This window comes from Chaetura pelagica, unplaced genomic scaffold (assembly GCF_000747805.2).
Source record: "Chaetura pelagica isolate M959 unplaced genomic scaffold, ChaPel_1.0 scaffold436, whole genome shotgun sequence".
NCBI classification, from domain to species: domain Eukaryota; kingdom Metazoa; phylum Chordata; class Aves; order Apodiformes; family Apodidae; genus Chaetura; species Chaetura pelagica.
Window position 1 is genome coordinate 3,577,417 of NW_009953651.1, and position 16,744 is coordinate 3,594,160.

The 16,744-nt window shown below is 57.5% G+C and overlaps 2 protein-coding genes across 2 annotated transcripts in view; one reads left to right on the plus strand and one right to left on the minus strand.

Annotated features, from left to right (window-relative positions):
• Nucleotides 1–10,473, plus strand: part of LOC104390942 (prominin-1-A-like) — a 13,131-nt gene extending 2,658 nt beyond the window's left edge. Inside the window, 24 exon segments of the mRNA XM_010000152.1 lie at nt 1,211–1,272; nt 1,503–1,620; nt 1,623–1,686; nt 2,131–2,251; nt 2,386–2,449; nt 2,872–2,961; nt 3,697–3,887; nt 3,961–4,035; nt 4,337–4,400; nt 4,676–4,835; nt 5,103–5,255; nt 5,789–5,912; nt 6,071–6,162; nt 6,389–6,473; nt 6,587–6,730; nt 6,994–7,065; nt 7,273–7,362; nt 7,493–7,546; nt 7,901–7,981; nt 8,283–8,351; nt 8,448–8,537; nt 8,776–8,888; nt 10,023–10,040; nt 10,422–10,473. Coding sequence (XP_009998454.1) covers nt 1,211–1,272; nt 1,503–1,620; nt 1,623–1,686; nt 2,131–2,251; nt 2,386–2,449; nt 2,872–2,961; nt 3,697–3,887; nt 3,961–4,035; nt 4,337–4,400; nt 4,676–4,835; nt 5,103–5,255; nt 5,789–5,912; nt 6,071–6,162; nt 6,389–6,473; nt 6,587–6,730; nt 6,994–7,065; nt 7,273–7,362; nt 7,493–7,546; nt 7,901–7,981; nt 8,283–8,351; nt 8,448–8,537; nt 8,776–8,888; nt 10,023–10,040; nt 10,422–10,473 — 2,246 coding nt within the window.
• Nucleotides 10,474–14,487: 4,014 nt separating this feature from the next.
• The window catches only part of HPS6 (Hermansky-Pudlak syndrome 6), an 11,391-nt gene continuing 9,134 nt past the window's right edge, over nt 14,488–16,744 (minus strand). The window contains exon 2 of the mRNA XM_010000153.1: nt 14,488–16,680. Coding sequence (XP_009998455.1) covers nt 14,488–16,680 — 2,193 coding nt within the window. The remainder of the gene's footprint in view (nt 16,681–16,744) is intronic.

Below are 16,744 nucleotides of genomic sequence, written 5' to 3' on the forward strand. Positions count from 1 at the left end.
GGAAGCTGGTGGTGGGATGGGGAGGCTGGTGATGGGCTGGGGGGCTGCTCAGAGTGGCAGTGTCTTGGTTGAGCCTGAGCTGGAGTTCCTCTGCTGGTGACTGCTGGGGTTAGGTGGGGTTTAGGGAGGGGAATGGAGTGGGGGCCCTGAGGACTGCCAGCTGTGTCCTGCCCATGTCCCATTACTACTGTGGTGCAGTCTCAGGTGGGCCTTAGCACAGGCTTTGGTGGTAGTGACACCTTGCAGAGTCCTGTCCTGTCCTCTCTCCGGGTGTCTTCATCCCAGGCCCCAACAAACAGTGCAGAGCAAACCCAGAGCTGCTTGCAAGTTTTCATGGTCCTTGTCTCGCTTGCAGCCCTCTGTGCTTGCGTATGACAAGGTGTGCTTAGGCAAGACCCAGCTTGGGACCACCAAGAGCAGCGTGTCCCAGTGCCAGGGCCTGAACAGCAGCCTTGCAGGCACTCCCTGTGCACAACCCTGGTTGCTAGTGCTAGCCCTCCCTCCTTTGCCTCCTAGGGAATGTATTGCTGGCACAGCTCTGCTCTGCTGTAGCTGCAGGTTGGCATGGGTGATGACAGGACACTGCAGCTGCTCAGTGTCCCCAGGGCAAGTGCTGCTCACATAGCTGGTGGGGGAGTTGGCCACTGTGGCTGCTGACACTTGTGCTTCCTCCTTCACTAGGCTCACCAGCAACATGTAGGCAAATGTACGGTTGGCAAACAGCTTTGTGGCCTTGTTCGTGTTGCACAGATAGCGGGGTGCAATCACATAGCACTGTTCTGGCACACCTTGTAATGAGGCCATGGGGCATGGGCAGGGCAAGCCCTGGAGGTGAGAGAGGCAGTGCAGTGGGGGGGACTTTGTTCCAGCACCCATCCCAGCTGGGCTGGGCTGCAGAAAGACAGCCCAAGGGAAGCAGAGGCAATTGTTGGAACATCCTTCCACCAGCCTGCCCCTGGTGCTCACTGGGATAAGTAGCCCCTTGCTCCATGGACCCCTGAGAACCTGGGGACTGGCAGTATTTTTCGTGGGTGCCAAAGGGTTGTGTGACATGATGACTGGGGAGGGACAGCTGCTCTGGGCCCTAGCGCTGGAGGTGATGCCTGGTGCTAGGAGCACCTCTCTGGTGTTAGGAACATGTAGGGGCCCCTGGAGACAACCCCCAGGATCCAGCACCCACTCATGGCTTTCTCCGCTTCTTGTGTCCCAGAACTGATTACAGATTTTGGACAGTCCCAGAGTCAGGATGCTACTGGGGACCAAGTCCAGGAGGTGAGTGGGCAGCCAGGGCAGGGAGCCAGCAGTCCCAGCCCACCATGGGCTAGATGATGCTGGTGAATGCTGCTTAGAGGCTGAGCCCTGGGTGCTGGGCAGCAGCAAGGGGAGATGTGCAATGCTCAAGGAGGGGATCCATCCTATCCTGTGAGGGTCTGGACAGGACCCTCAGAGCTGGGGAGCCTTCAGGAGCACCAGTGTTATGCTTCTTATTCTTCCTTTCCCAGCTGCTGCACTACGAACTGGGTTTCCTGGTCTGCATCGCCATCGGGCTCCTCTTCATCATCCTCGTGCCCCTGGTGGGATGTTGCTTCTGCTGCTGCCGCTGCTGCGGCAACTCTGGAGCGGGCGGATGAGCTGCCGGCGCGGGACGCTCTGGGCCTCAGTCCTGCTGGTCTCTGCTCTCCTGCTGTGAGTGCGCTGGCTGGGAGGCTCCGGATGGGACCCGAGGGCGGGTGGAAACACCGGCAGTTGGCGGCCGTGCCAGGAAGCTGCCATTGTTCACAGGAGCAGATCCCAGCACGGAGTGACAAAGGAGAGGAAATGTCGGTGGTGGGGAGCTGGCCCCGGGGGGCTGTGTGTTGGGATGGTGCAGACCCTTCCCGACAGTTTCACTGTGGGGAAATGTGGGCATGCTGGGCACTGGGCTCCCCTGTGCCTCAGTTTCCCATGTCCCTCCTCACTGATCTGTTGGCTTGTGTGCAGGGCACTCGCTGGGGCGCTCTGGAAGCAGGGCTCAGTGGTGTGCTCCAGACCCTGCAGGGTGGGGTCAATGCAAGTGGATTTGGAGGGTCCTGGGGGGGAGCATCAGGACTGAGCTCCCCATGTGCTGACCCTGCTGCCCTTCCCTTGTAGGGCTGGTGATGTCTGTGCCTTCATCAGCAACACCCGCTTCTCCCAGGCTGTGCATGGCACCTTCCCCAATGTCAACAACACCCTGAACAACGCCCAGACCTATGTGGCCTCCATTCCCCAGGCACGTCTGATCCTCCTGCCCTGACTGGGGTGCCTAGTGGGAGGGCAAAGAGCCCCTCTGGGGAAGGGTGACAGTGGGGCTGAAGGCGAGGAAGGGTTTCTGCTCACACTAACACCCCATCTCTGTCCCTGCAGCAAATCAATTTTATCATCGACAGCAGCGACGTCCCACTGGGTCACGCCAACAGCAGCCTCCAGGGTGAGGGTGTGCAGCAGAGCAGGGCTGGAGCATCTCCATGCACCCGTGGCAAGCTGCTCTGGCAGGGCTGGGGGTGCTTGGGGAGTGGGAGTGGCTGGGGGTGCTGCGTTGGTTTGTCTTGCTGCTCTGCAGATAGTTGCTGACCCTGGAGGCCACTAGGCAGGGTCTCATAGGGATGTCTAAACAGGGGCTTCTCCAAAATCTCTGTGCTCTGCATCAGCTGTTGCTTTTCCCCATCCAGGCTCCTCTCTGGGGAGGGTGAGGCAGGTGGTGGCAGGGTGGGGGTGTTTACTCTGCCCACTGCCTGGGGGGTGGGTGTGGGATGGGGTCCTGGTGCGGTGTCAGTGCTTTCAAGCAGCTCCCCTGCAAGCCCCAGGATACCAAGAGTCCTGTCATTGACACCATCTCTCCCATCTCTGCAGACATTGGGTCCAATCTGGGTGGCATGATCATCTCGGGTATCAGGAGCAGCACAGATGGGACTCTGGGATCCCTCCAGAGCCTCTTGCAAGGTAGTGGCCCTATCCCTGGGGGGCTGTCAGGGCCTCAAAGGGGATTCAGGGGAATGTGGGGGCTGAGAACTGGAGTAAGTGCATAGAATCATAGAACCATTCAGGTTGGAAAAGACCCTTGGGATCACCAAGTCCAACCATCATCCCTACTCTACAAAGTTCTCCCCTAAACCATATCCACCAACACCACATCCAAACGACCCTTCAACACCTCCAGGGTTGGTGAATCTACCACCTCCCTGGGCAGCCTATTCCAGTGTCTGATCATTCTGTGAAAAAAATTTTCCTAATGTCCAGTCTAAACCCACCCTGTTGCAGCTTGAAGCCTAATTACCTGTTGCTAATTACCTGTGAAAAGAGACCAACACCAACCTCTCTACAATGACCTTTCAGGTAGTTGTAGAGACTGATGAGGTCTCCCCTCAGCCTCCTCTTCCTCAGACTAAACATTCCCAGCTCCTTCAAGTGTTCTTCATAAGAATTATTCTCTTGGCCCTTCACCAGCTTCATTGTCCTCCTCTGTACTCACTCCAGCATCTCAATATCTCAACATGTTTGGGTAGGGCTCCAAGGGAGGGGTCCATCTGGATTGCCACAGCTTGGGGCAAATGCTGGGACTTTGTGGGGTTGCCCCTATGTTGCATTTTTTTGATGAGTCTCTGAGGTTCAGCTGGGTGAGAACAAGCCCCACTGCACTAGCAGGATGAGGCCCTGAGCCCCCCACTGTCTCCCTAGGGATGGAGATGCTGGCAGATGCCTTTGGCATCATCTCCAGGACTCGTCCACACCTTGAGGAGCTGCAGAGCAACTACAGCCAGCGGCTGGACAGCCTGCAGGGTGACCTCAACCGGACCCTGCAGCACTGCGGCAGCCCCTGCAGCAGCGTGTCCCTGGGTGGCCTTGTCTTCAGCACCAACTTCAGCATGGTCAGGAGGCGAGGGACCCCACAGCCCCTTCCCCAGCCCCCTGCAGTCCACTCACCCAGGCTCTTCCCCACAGATCCCTGGTGTGAAGCGGCAGCTGGAGGCCCTGCATGGTGTGTCTGGCTCCAACATAGCAGCCGATTTGGAGAAGGTGAGGGGTTCCCCTTGCACACAGGGCTGGGTGCTGCTGGGGCTGTGCTGTGAGGGGTGGGCTTGGGAAGAACTCTGATGGGAGCTAATTGCTGTCGTACGGAGGAATGTGCTGCTTGGAGGTCTGCCTTGGCCAGAGGTTGCCCTCTGTCCCACCCCTGGGTGCTGGCACAGTCACAGCTGGGTGCTGGAGGGAGCCTGGCTGTCCTGTGCCACTGGGATCTGGGGACAGAGGGGGTGTGTTGCTCAGCCCTGGGCTGTGAGCTGGGACATGAGCTGACACTGTGCCCCTCTTGATACAGGTTAACAGCACTCTAAGCACAACCTATGCCAAGGTGCAAGAGCAGTCCCGGGATGTGGTGACAAGTAAGCAGGGTTTCGTGGCCAAATTCTCTCTCTCCCAGAGCTCCATTCTCCCTTCTCATCCCATCCCTGCCTGGAGACCTCCTGTGCTTCCACCCCACTGCCTGCAGTCCTGGCTGTCCCCATGTGCCTATGTGCTATCATGCTGATGCCATCCTTGACCAAAGCCACCCCCTTCCTATCCTCTCTGGGTTCCTTGCTACCCCAGGCTTGTCTGCCCCAGACAAACAGGACTTGGGCAGCAGTTCACAGCACCCACCTGTCCCTGTCCCCTGCAGAGACCCAGGACCAGCTGGGCTTCATCAGGCAGGAGATCAGGAGCTTGCAGGAGAAGTTGCCACTCCTGGATGTGGAGGAGAATGTTGGAGCCTTTGTGGGCAACACCTCGTTGATGCTGGAGGAGTACAGGGAGCCAATCATTGCCTTGGATGGGCTCAGGTAGGTGAGGGGCTGCTGCTTGCCTTGGCTTCCTTGTCCAGAGAGGCTCAGCTTCTCAATCCTCTAGTTGCTGGAACTGGGGGCTTGCTCACTGGTAGGGCTGTGGGTGCAAGGCAGCCAGAGCTGTGCTTCACAGCCATCCATGCCCCTTCTCTGCCAGGGTGCCTGGGAGATTTTTCCTCCCTGAGAAAGGCAGCTGATGGAATACCAGGCACTGCCTGGGGTGCCAGGTCCTGCTGCCTGACTTCTGCCCCTCCTCTTACCCAGGTGGAGTGTGTGTGTCCTCCTGTGCTGCATGGTGCTGCTGGTGGTCCTCTGCAATGCCTTCGGGCTGCTGCTGGGGCCCCTGGGGCTGAAGGAACATGTGCTGCCCACGCAGCGCAGCAGCCTCTCCAACGCCGGCGGGAACTTCTTCATGGCGTGAGGCTCCCTTGGCTGCTGAGGATGCATGTGGGAGTGGTGGGATGGGTGGGCAGGGCTGGCCTGGGGATTCTCAAGCTTCTTGTCATGGTAAAAGTGGCTTCATCCTGGCTCAAACGAGGACACTCCTGAAAAACCAAATTTCTGTGGCTTAATGGTCTGCCCCGTGGCAACTCACCATACAGGTGGTAAACACAAGGGTACTGGCAAGGTGCTGGTGAGAGGTGTTTGAGCAGAGCCTGTTCAGCCCTTGCTGTCAGGGGCCTGGACAGTGTGTGCGTGGTCCCATAGCTCTGCGGGTGGGTGGTGGCTTGCAAGGCTGGAGGAAGGTGTTCCAGGGTATGAGCCCAAGGGTACAGCCTGGCTGTGCTCGAGGAAGGGAGTGAAGGCAGAGTGAAGATGTGCTTGTGGGAGTGGCATTGCTGAATGGGGCATGGGATGTGCAGGCTCTGGGCACTGTGAGCTGGAGTCAATAGTAGCATCAATACTGGGGCATGGGGCCTCATGCACCAACTGTGTCTCTGTCCTGACAGAGGGGTTGGCTTCAGCTTCATCTTCTCCTGGCTGCTGATGCTACTGGTGCTGATCACCTTCGTGCTGGGGGGAAATATCTACATGGTCATCTGTGAGACCTGGCGCAGCCAGAAGCTCTTCCAGGTGAGCTCCCCGTGGGGAGATATCCCTGCTCAGAGCCATTGCCACCTTTCCAAGGGCTATTGCTGGAGTGGAGGCAGCACTGGCCAGTGTAGGATGCTCTTCCTAGGTGTCCTGCACTGTGCTGTGTTTAGTTTTTCCATCTCTTCCCTTGTTCTCAGATTCTAGACACCCCAGGCCTGATCCCTGGCTTCAACCTGTCAGAGCTGCTGGGCCAGGAGAGTGGCACAACAAACTTCTCAGAGATATACAGGTGAGTCCCAGCTCTAGCACTATATCTTTGGGGAGCGGTACAGCTGCTCAGTGCCCTTCGATGATCCCTGGGATGGGAGCAGCTTGCCCTACCTGCCCTGGCTGCAGGCAGGCACTGATGCCAGGGAAGGAGTGAGGTGCAAATTGCCCATGTGAGTGAGGACATGCTCCTGGGAGGGCATGTCCCTTGCCTGCCCCATTTTCAGCCCGATGTTCTGCTTCTGCAGGCAGTGCCAGCAAGATGCTACCCTGTGGCAAACTCTGCACCTGGACCAGAGTGTGTCCCTGGATGAGCTCCTGAACATCAGCCAGGTAAGCAGGGAGGTGCCAGGATCTGTGGGGCAGAGCTGGGGCACAGGATTGGTGCTGGGGAGACAGTGAGGGGCCAGCACCATGCCCCATCAAGGCTCTGCTTGCTCTGGCAGTATACAGGAGAGATCTCCACAGCCTTTGAGAAGATGAACATCACCCTGAGCCCCATCTCCCTGCTCAACGAAACACAGAGAGACTTGCTGCTGAAAGCCAGCCAGCTTGGGCAACCCCCTGACTTCACCCCCACTCTGGAGGAGGTGGGCTGGGTGGCAGCTTGGTGTTGGAATGGGGGTGTCTGGATGTGTGCAGAGGGGATCCACTGCCCCCTCCCCTTTACTGCTGTGGGAGTCCCACTGGACACTCCATGAGTGTTCCTTGCTATCCATGTCACCCCTTTAGGCAACTAGGAACCTCTTCCACCTGGGAGGCCCTGGCTCTACTCTGCCCCTCAGGGATGGGGTATGGCCCTCTTGTTAACCCTGTGTCCCCAGTCTCAGGGCTCTGTCTCTGCCTTTTCCAGCTGGATCAGAATCTGACCCAGGGAAGCCTCCTTGATCTGGCTGCAGAGCTGGAGCAGCTGGCAGACAAAGTGGTGAGAGACCATGTCCCCCTCTGGGCCATGGCCACCGTGTCCCCCAAAGCCACTGGCTGCGGGAGCTCCTCCACAGACCTGCCTGGGTGCTGAGGGGAGACAAGGCCCTTCACTCTGTCTCAGCTCTTCTTTCAGTCCACATCCCCATCAGATGTGGTGGGGCAGGGACCCTGTGCTTTGGGGCACCACTGACTGCAGCCCTTGCAGGGCACGGACGTGAAAGAAGACCTGAAGCGTTGTGCTCACATGCTGAGGGAACTGGACAGGGAGATGCAGATGAGCTTCTCTGGGCCACTGGTGAGTGATGCTGGGGTGGGGAAGATCCTGGAGGTGCTGGCTTTGGCACCCCCAGAGCTTGGAACATGTTAGTGGAGTCTTGGCTGAGCAGTGAGGTCTGTGCCTTTGACTCCCTTCTCTCCATCCCCAGCAAAGCCTGAAGGAGAACATCCACTCAGTGCAGAGCAGGGCTGCCCAGCTTGAGGTAAGCATCACAAGGGAGCCTCCTGAGTGCACCCCTTTCCAGGACACTCTGCAAAGCACCTGTGAAGTCCTGCAGTGGAGATGGTGGGGGATAACCTGCAGTCTGGGGAGCTGGTGGCTGCTGTGGGACTCCCCAGTCATGCGCTGCAGGGGCTGCTCGTGGGGCAGAGCAAGGGGGCCCATGCCATGGACCCTGCCAGGCTCAGACTCCTTCTGCCTGAGGTACTCGGGCACTACTAATATCTGACTGCTGGGGACACCACAGGTCAGAGATGCTGCTCCCTGGGACAGGGTTGGGGAAATGTGGGGACCCCCACTTCCCCCATCACACTGCTGAGAGCACTTCTCATCCCAGGCACAGACAAAAACCGCACTGGACAAAGCCAACGAAACCGAGCAGTTCCTGGAGAGGGAGATGGGAAACATCATCAAGAATGTGAGCTTGCCTTGCTCTGCTGCTGGGCCACCTGGTGGGGATGTGACTGGACTCCCACACCAAGACTTCCCTCTGCGCAGGGATGCCAAGCAGTGTCTGGCTGCTTGTCATGCCTTGTCATCTTCCCTGGGTGTCCTCTCCCCTTATGACACTACAGGCAAGGGGTTGGGATGGCTGGGGACTAGCAGCTCTATTGCTGCTGGGTTGAGGTGGTCTGACAGCCCTGATCTTGACATGGAGCAGACACAAGGCATGGGGAGGGCTGGGAGTGCAGCAACTCCACTCTGCTTTTTCTCCCCAGGAGACATGGACCTTCCTGAAGGAGCTGCTAGACTTCTTTGAGACCTACATCTCCTGGGCCAAGAGCGGGGTGAGTTGAGCCTCTTTGGTGGGGTGGAGGGAAGGCAAGGACAGGCTGCAGGGTTCTGGGGACATGGACATGTCCTGCTTCCCACTGTGTTTCCAGCTGACGGAAGACGTGGCACGTTGCAAGCCCATAGCTCAGACCCTGGATAATGTGGAGGCCATCACCTGTGACTACATCCTGGACTCTCTGGTGAGTGGGGCAGTGGTGTGAGAGATGACACATGTGGTGGCAATGTGGTCCCCTTGTTCCCCTCATGCACCAGATAAGGGGTATCCATCTCTGTCCATCTCCCCGGTGGATTGGTGTGGCTAAGAACAAAGGCCAGGCTGTGAGAAGAGCTGGATGAGGGCATCACAGGGGGAGTCTGGTGGAGAAGGGGCTCTCCCAGTCACTTTCTGGGCCCTGATGGCTTTCCCCACACACCCAGAATGCCTTCTGGTTCAGCCTGGGCTGGTGTACCATGTTCCTGCTGCCCAGCATCATCCTGGCTGTCAGACTCGCCAAGTTTTACCGCCGCATGGACATTGCTGATGTCTACAGGTGAGAAGCCACTGCTCACCTACGACCACACTATGTCTGGGGTCCTCACCATGCACTGCAAACCACCCCTTCATCTGCTCCGTGGGGCTGATCCTAAAGCAATATGGGCTTGGGGGGACCAGGGAGGTGGCTTAGGACTTTCAGCCTTTGAGGATGGAGATGTTTTGGAGAAGAGCATGGCTCTGTCAGCTCTGCAACTCCTCCTTGTACAGCTGCAGGTGCATGTGACCCCCCCTTAAGAGAAAGGAGCCTGGCTTGCATAGCAGGGCTGCAGCCCACAGCCTGGCCTGGGGGTTCACCACTGGTCTTGCTCTGCTTTGTACTATTTTTTTGTGCTGGGGCCCCCGAACAGGAGCACAGCTGGATGTGATGCAGAACAGGGTGTGGTTGGCATCATTGCCACGAGGGTGCAGTGCTCACTCACACACCCATGGATGCCAGCACCCCAGGGCTGTCCCCCATCCCTCCGGGGCCCTCTGACCGGCAGCACCACCATCAGCGCAGCTGCCAACCCCTGTGGATAGTGAGTGGTTTCCAGTTGGGTTTCCAGCTGCTGAGGGCCCCCTGACCCCCACCCCTCTGCTCTGGGGCCCCTGGGAAACTAGGGTTTGCAGCCCAGTGTGGCCCAGCCAGCCTTCCCTGCTTGCCCCACTCCCCCTCACTCCATGCCCTGTCTTCCCAGACCTGTGCTGGAGTTGTACGTGGTGTGTGTGGGATGTGGCACTGAGCTGGGCTGTGCCCTGTCCGTGGTGTGCCCAGGGTCCCCGGTGGTGGCCCTGGCACCTTTCACTTCCCCCTGCAGCTGGTGGCTGAGCTGGGGACATGGGTTAAGCTGCCAGGGAAACTCGGGGGAACTGAAATCATGGGACAGAGGAGCTGTGTGCTCCTGAGCTGCTCTTCCTGCCCAGGGAATGAGCAGTGATGCTCTGGGGGCAGCAAGGTTTTGGAGAGTTGTAGGAACCCATGCGCTGTGTCCAGATCAGGCAGCTGGGATGGAGGGGACCATAGCACCCTACAGTCCTTGTGTCCTCCCTGTGTGCCTTGGGGGAGACCTTGTCCCACCTGGAGATGCTGTACTGTCCCAGGAGGCATCTTCCTGCCCCACTGACACTATCCCCTCTTTATTCCCTCCAGGAATGAAGACTTTGAGATGTAAGTAGCAGTGCAAGGTCCCAGTACGGGATGGGGGGCAACTCCTGTGGCATGAGAGGGGATAGGGCCCAGATGGAGGGGGGTGAAGTGGAACAGGGCAAGTACAGGCTAAGGAGGGGGCTGGCTCCAGGGGTGGACTGAGAAGGTGGGAGCTGTGCAGCATAGACTATTTTGAGGTTCCTCCATCATCTTCTCACACTTATAAGTTTGTGGGTACTGCTGCTCCTAGCCTCCCTGAAGCTGGCGGGGTGGGGTCTCTGTACCTCCTTTCCTGTAAGGCTGGATGACAGGGGTGGGATATTTGGCCATCCCAGCACATCCTGAGCTGTCCCTTCCTTCCATCTGTGGCTGGGGGTGACACAGGTGACCCTGGTTTTGCAGGCCACCCACGTTCAACTTCTACAAACTCCCCCGGCCATCCACGAAGCATTAGTCCCCCCTGCCCACAGCATGGGTACAGAGGAGATGGAGAGGGCTGCTCTACCTGTTGTGTCTTCTACCTGGGCCCTGAGGAGCTGGTTGGGACCCCTCCAGCTGAAGCCCCCTCCCCGATTCCCATCATGTGATGATGCCCCAGTATGTATGGGAGGGGGACTGCCCCTTGCACTGCCCCAGGTGGGACTTCAACCCCTCACGCGAGACCCCATGGGGTCAGGGCAGCTTGTACCATCCACAGCACTGCAGCCTGTGCTGCTGCTAAGTGGGAACCTGCTGAGCCAGGTCCCTTGCTTGAAAAATGTGACTCTTGTTTTTACAGGGAGCCTGACTCTTTCCAAGGCTGATTTTTGCTGTCAAACAATAAATGGGGTGTTTGTGTGCACTGCAGGCATGTGGCTGTGCTCTTCATGTCCGGCTGCAATGGAAGGACGCAGGCATAGAGGCAGGGAGGGTTCCCCACTGCTGGCATGAGCTGGTGCTGTGTCTGGGGCTAGAGTGCCCTGGCTGGGGTCCTCGAGCATGCTCTGCCCACAGCCAGCTCCTGGATTCCTGGTCCAGCACCTGGGTTGATGCAGGACCACTGCTCAGTATTGCCAGGGCTGGGTGATATTCCCCTCACTGGGCAGCCCTTTGCACCTGTGGTTGGGTGGGTGCCAGGCCCTTCCCTGGGAAAAGCTGAACCAAGGGCTCCTGTCCATGAGGTGCCACCCCATACTGTCCCCAGCACACAGGTACTTCCCTGTGCCCTCCAGCAACTCTGCTGTCATCTGTGGGTTTCCAGTTAGTTTATGGGATGCCTGCAGCTTGCACCTCCCCCCCTCTACTGTGTATGGTGGCATGGGGACTTTCAGTGTCCACCCTTACATATCCCCACGCTGCTGCAGGGCATAGATGGGCATGGCCAGAGCTGCATGAACAGATAAGCCAAAGGCAACTTGCTCAGCACCTGTGATAAGGCAAGTGTAGATACTGCTTTGTGCTGCTCCTTGGTGCATGCACAGGGACCATCCTGGAAGCTGGGTCAGGCATGGGGGACATACGTGAGCAGCTTGAATCATCATTTCCTTTGTTGCAAAGTCCAAGTCTTTCTGGAATGAGCAACATGGCAGAGCTGGCCAGCTTGTCCTCCAGGATGTCCATCTGCTTTATTGCTTTTTCCATTTGCCTTCAGATCTTCTAATAACTATTTTTTCCTTCAGGCATTATCTGAAGCTGCACTGGGCTTACCTCCTGCTATCTCCCTCCAGCACCCATCCTGACCACAGAGAGCCCCGTGCTTGCCTATCACCCAGCTGAATCTGTCCCGCATGCTAGCTCAGTCCCTGCTTCCCTCTGGGCTGCCCACCCTTTCTGGCCCTTGAAGCAGGATTTCCTGGCACCCCCTTGGAGGGCATTTAGCTCAGTTTTGTCTCCACTTGCTCTTTCTTTGCTCTCTCCCACCCTAAACCCTCAGCCTCCCAAGTTGTGACTGTTTCGTTTCTCTAGAGGCTGCATGTGGAGGTTTCTATCCCTGAGCCCCAGGCTGTCCCCACTGCACAGTGTTCCCCACTTCCTCTTCCCTTGCTGTGCCTTGAGGACACTAGCCCGTGCAGGACCACTGCTGGCTTCAGTCTGTGCTCACTGGCTTTGCAGGCACTGCTCCCTCCCTGCTCAGCCTCCCGCTGCAGACTTCTCTGTTTGTGCTGGAAGGCAGGGAGCTTGACCCTCCTTGTTCACTGCATCACCATGGCTACTTGCACCCAAACCAAACCCTGGCAATGAACATCTCCCCCCAAATTACCACACAGCCTTTGCCAAGGTGTGGGGTTTGCTCTCAGGAGGTCCCCATTCAGCACTGCCCAGGCAGCATCACAGGCCCTGGAGCCATGGCTCTGAGAGGAGCCTGGGAACATTCTCCTCCTGAGCAGAACTGGAAGGTGGGCAAGAGCAGCAGGCACAGCCAGCAGCTGTTTGGGGAAGAGGCAAAGATGGTTCAGTACAAAATGCCCACAGCTGTTGCCACCATCTCTCCTTTCAGTCAGGCTCCCTCTGCTTGCATGAGTGACAGCTGCCAGAATCCACTTCCCTTGTGTGGGAAGGAAAGTCGCAGCACCCCATGGCCGCAGCACAAGAGCCACCACAAGATAAGCAAGGTCTCATCAATAGCCAGCCAACCTCTGGAGAACCGTTGCAGCAGTTCCTCTTCCCCTTTGCCAGACTTTTTTCTACCACAGGGACTTTCTGCAGCTGAGCCCTTGTCTGAGGGAGTCCCTGTGCATCTTTAAAGTATTTTGAGAGGATGCCTCCAACAGCACTCTCCCACTGTGTGCCTGGGGCAGCAGGCTCCCACTGTGGCCAGCCTGGTGTTCCTTTTTGCCAGTTTTCCAACCAGGAGGAATGAGATGAGTTGGAGGTCTTGAGGAAAAAAATTCTCCTTTTCTCAATCCTATATTGGGGCTGCCCACAATTCCCCCAGCAAGAAGCTCCAATGGCCTGTGGGGGTTGCATGTGGCTCCAAAGAGCTGCAGAGAGGACAAGAGAGAAGCCCAGGTAGGTCTCCTTGCTCCCAGCAAAGTATAGGCTTACCTTTGCCAAAACCATGCACTGATTGGGATGGTCACCAGCCTGTCAGTGCAGAGTCCTGCCTCCATGGCTTTGTGGTGGTAAAGGGACACATTGTGGAGGGAATGGGCAGGTTGGGCACAGCTGGATCTCCGAGCCCAGCACCTACCAGCCATGAGCCATGCTGGGAAGTACAAGGGTGAGTTGAGCTTGGCTACTTTGCAAGCAAAATGAAACTGCCCTCCTCCTGAGGGTGTACGTCCTCATAACATTCACCACTGCCCCAGCACTGCTTTAGGAACCTTTATTTTTAAAACTTCTGTCTTCCACACTTAACCCCACACTCAAGAGGACTAACGGAGGTGAATCTCCCCCAGTCCATCCCATCCCAGGCAGGCTCTGCCAGCCCAGCAAGGCAAGAGACAGCTTCTTCACACCACAGACTGGATGCAGGAGCAAAGCCATAGCCAGGGTCTCTCTCCTGGAGGAGGGGGCCAAGCAGTGAGCATGGGAGAGAAGCTGGAACCTGGATCTTCCTGCACGACTGCTCTCAAGTTACACTGACTTTGCAAACAGAGGCACAATATGAGCCAGACAACCCTGACAAAGCCCCTTTGTGTGCAAAGGGCAAAGGTAGGGGAGAAGAGAACAGAGGGCCCGGGTGTCCTGCAGCTTAATCTAAGCTTCCACAAAGGAAAAAGAGGCAGGGCCAGCCCCAAGCTCACACAGGCTGCTGCCAGCTTCTCAGCTCGGAAGAGAGCATGGGTACCGTCTGGGATAGAGAGATAAGGGAATTAGGCTGCTCTCTTCAGCTAAGTAGCTGCAATCAGTCACAGCCACAGGATTGATCCCAGAGGAATTGCAGCGAGACAGTGCACAGAGTGTTGCAGCTGCCAGCGCGTGTGCTGGGACCCCCAGTGCCACAGAGCTGTGCCACACCGGCATTTAGCATCTGAGCAGCAGGACTCTGACCACACTGCAAGAAACGTGCCCAGTTTCTCACAGGTAGACCTTGGAGGCACCACCCAACCCACTGAGCAGAGAATGGGGAAGGAGAGACTTTGTGTATCCCTGCCCACCACTCTACCACCACCCCTAGAGGACTGGGGAAGTAGAAGTGAAGTTATAAAGGAGCCAAGCAAACCAATACCAAAGTGCTTTGAGCAGGGAGCAGTTCTGTAGTCCCATAGTGCAGCCAGTGCTTTCTCTGCAAACACACCCAGTGTTTGCTCCTCCACTGGAGCACATGCAATTGCACTTGCTAGAAATAGCCAGAAATCCTGCCCTGGCTTCAGATAAGATCACCCAACCCCAGCCACCTAACAGACCATTTTGAGATGCTGCTGCAGGGAGGCTTCAGCAAGAAGCAGGCTTCCTTATTGCCAGGCAGGGCAGAATTTCCTGGGGTGGGTGTGGCTTTCCCCTTCTCATGCACCCAAGGCTTGGGATTCTGTTGTGCTTCCCTCCTTCACACAGAGTCACCCTGTACCAGCGCTGAGAGGGAGGAAGTCCTTGCCCTGGGTGACTGAGGGGCATCACTGGCTGCTGCTTTTAAAGAGATCTTATGCTCTCGGGGTGGGGTGGGAGGGGGGAAGGTGGGGCTCTGCAAGGCATCTGAGTACATCTCGTTCTGGACACAGGGACACTGCACAACCCTTTGAAGCAGTGGCTTAAGCAAGCCTATAGTCAACTGGTTCCCCTCACTGGAGAAGGGTACTGGGTCCTTTTGAGGGTGAGGGAGGTGCTGCAGGACCATGGTGAGGATGTCTGAGGTGGTGAGCTCAGGAGGGCACAATGGCCACAGCATGTCCAGGTAAGGGTCCAGCTCCCGGTGCTGGGCAAACTCTGCCAGCAGCGTGGTGAATATCTCTTTGTTAAGCAAAGGGCTGAGCTTGGAGAACTTCCCTGCCACCTCCACCACCCGCTGCCACCGCTTCAGGCGGATGAGAAGGTTCACAGCTTGCAGCACAGCCTTAGGCCTCTTGCTGCAAAGCAGCAGTTCGAGCTCCATCTCATCATCTGCCTCGCTGTGCTTGTTCTTCCTGGCCAGTACCCCCAGGGCTCTCTTGTACAGTGGCACCTGGCCCTCTGGGCCCTCCTTGCTGCTGAATGCCCAAGAGACACTAACGTACTGCTGGGTCAGCTCCACAAAACTGGGCAGCCACTTGGGTTTGAATCTCAGGAAGGAGGCACAGATGAGCTCAAAGAGTGGGACCAGGCCATTCTGACCCACCTCTTCCTGCTGCGGCCCGCCCAGGACCTTCTTCCATACCTCTGGGGTGGCCCTGGCTACCAAGAGGCCGTCCCCATTCTGCTGCAGCTGCAGGCAGCTCCTTGTGGCCTTCCAGGCAGCCTTGGGGAAGGAGGCAAAGATGGAGTTCAGGTAGGCCAAGTTGTCTTTGTCCATGTCAGAGTGCAAAATGCGGCTGACCTCCTTCTCCACCAGTTCCTCACAGTAGCTTTCCACTTCACTCTCTGGGGCGCACACCACACAGGTCTTGAGGAGCTCGAGGCTCTTGTAGCTCTGCAGCTCCAGGCTCATTGTGCTCAACAGCTTGTTGTAAGTGTCTTGGAGGCCTTGGGCTGGCTTCTGCGTCTGGCAGAGGCTGTGCTGCAAGATGGCTGCCAGGGCCACAGGAGCCTGGAATGCACCGCCTTTCTTCAACTTCTCTACGGTCAGCTTGGAGCTGCTGAGGCTCCTCCTCTGGTAATATCTGCAGGCCTCCTCAAACACCATCTCCACTAGGCACGGCTCAGGCCTGCTGCTGCTCTCAGGTTCGGAGAAACTACAGCTGTAGATGCCAGTTTGACTCAGAAGCTGGATGCTGTCCTCCTCTCCCGGGGACTCCAGGAAATGCACCTCTTTCATGCTCAGGATCTTCTTTTCTATGAGCCTTCCACTGTTCTGGTCAACAAGGTACAGGACCCCATCCAGTACGCAGGCCAAAATGCTGCCAAAGCTCTTCAGCTGGACAGGACTTCCTTGGGACAGGGTCCCCACCTCGAGGTCAAAAATATGCCTCTGTGTCCCATCTGGTTCCAACATGTTCACAGCACCCTTTGTGCTTACCAGCAGCAGACCCCCATTGCTGGACACAGCAGAAGTGTGAATGTCCAGAGGTGCTAAACCTGAGAGAAGACCCACAGAGCCAAGGAGGAGCTTCCTGAAGTCTGACTCACTGCTGGAACGCACCAACTTGCTGTGGACAAAGCCTGCAGAGGGGGCTGTGATGGTGAGCTTTGCCTCCTCAGGGTGCCAGATGAGGAGGAACTTGGAGGTGGTGACAAAGCTGGCAGCAGTAGGCACCAGGAAGACATGCTGGGGGGAGGCCAGGACCTGGTACTCGGGGCTGTTGTGCAGGACTATCCTCACGGTGCCCAGCTGCATGCCTCGCTCCCCTGCCTCCAGAGCCCGGGTGCAGACACAGAACCTGAAGGCACACTTGCTCATGTCTGAGTGGGCATCCAGGGGAGGCCTCTCCTCGCACCACACCAGGCTGGCTCCCTGGTTGCACACGGAGATGATTCGTGCCCGGGCACCCTGGCAGAGCTCCAGTGTCTGCAGCAGCTGCCAGCCCGTGGCCACCACAAAGTGCCAGATCTCAGTCCGGCCATGTTCCCACACAATGGCCAGCACCCAGGAGCCCAAAGTCACGGGGCTCTGCAGGAAGAGCAGTCCCACAAGGGCTGTCTGTGGCGGCTGCCAGTTCCTCTCCAGGTCGGTT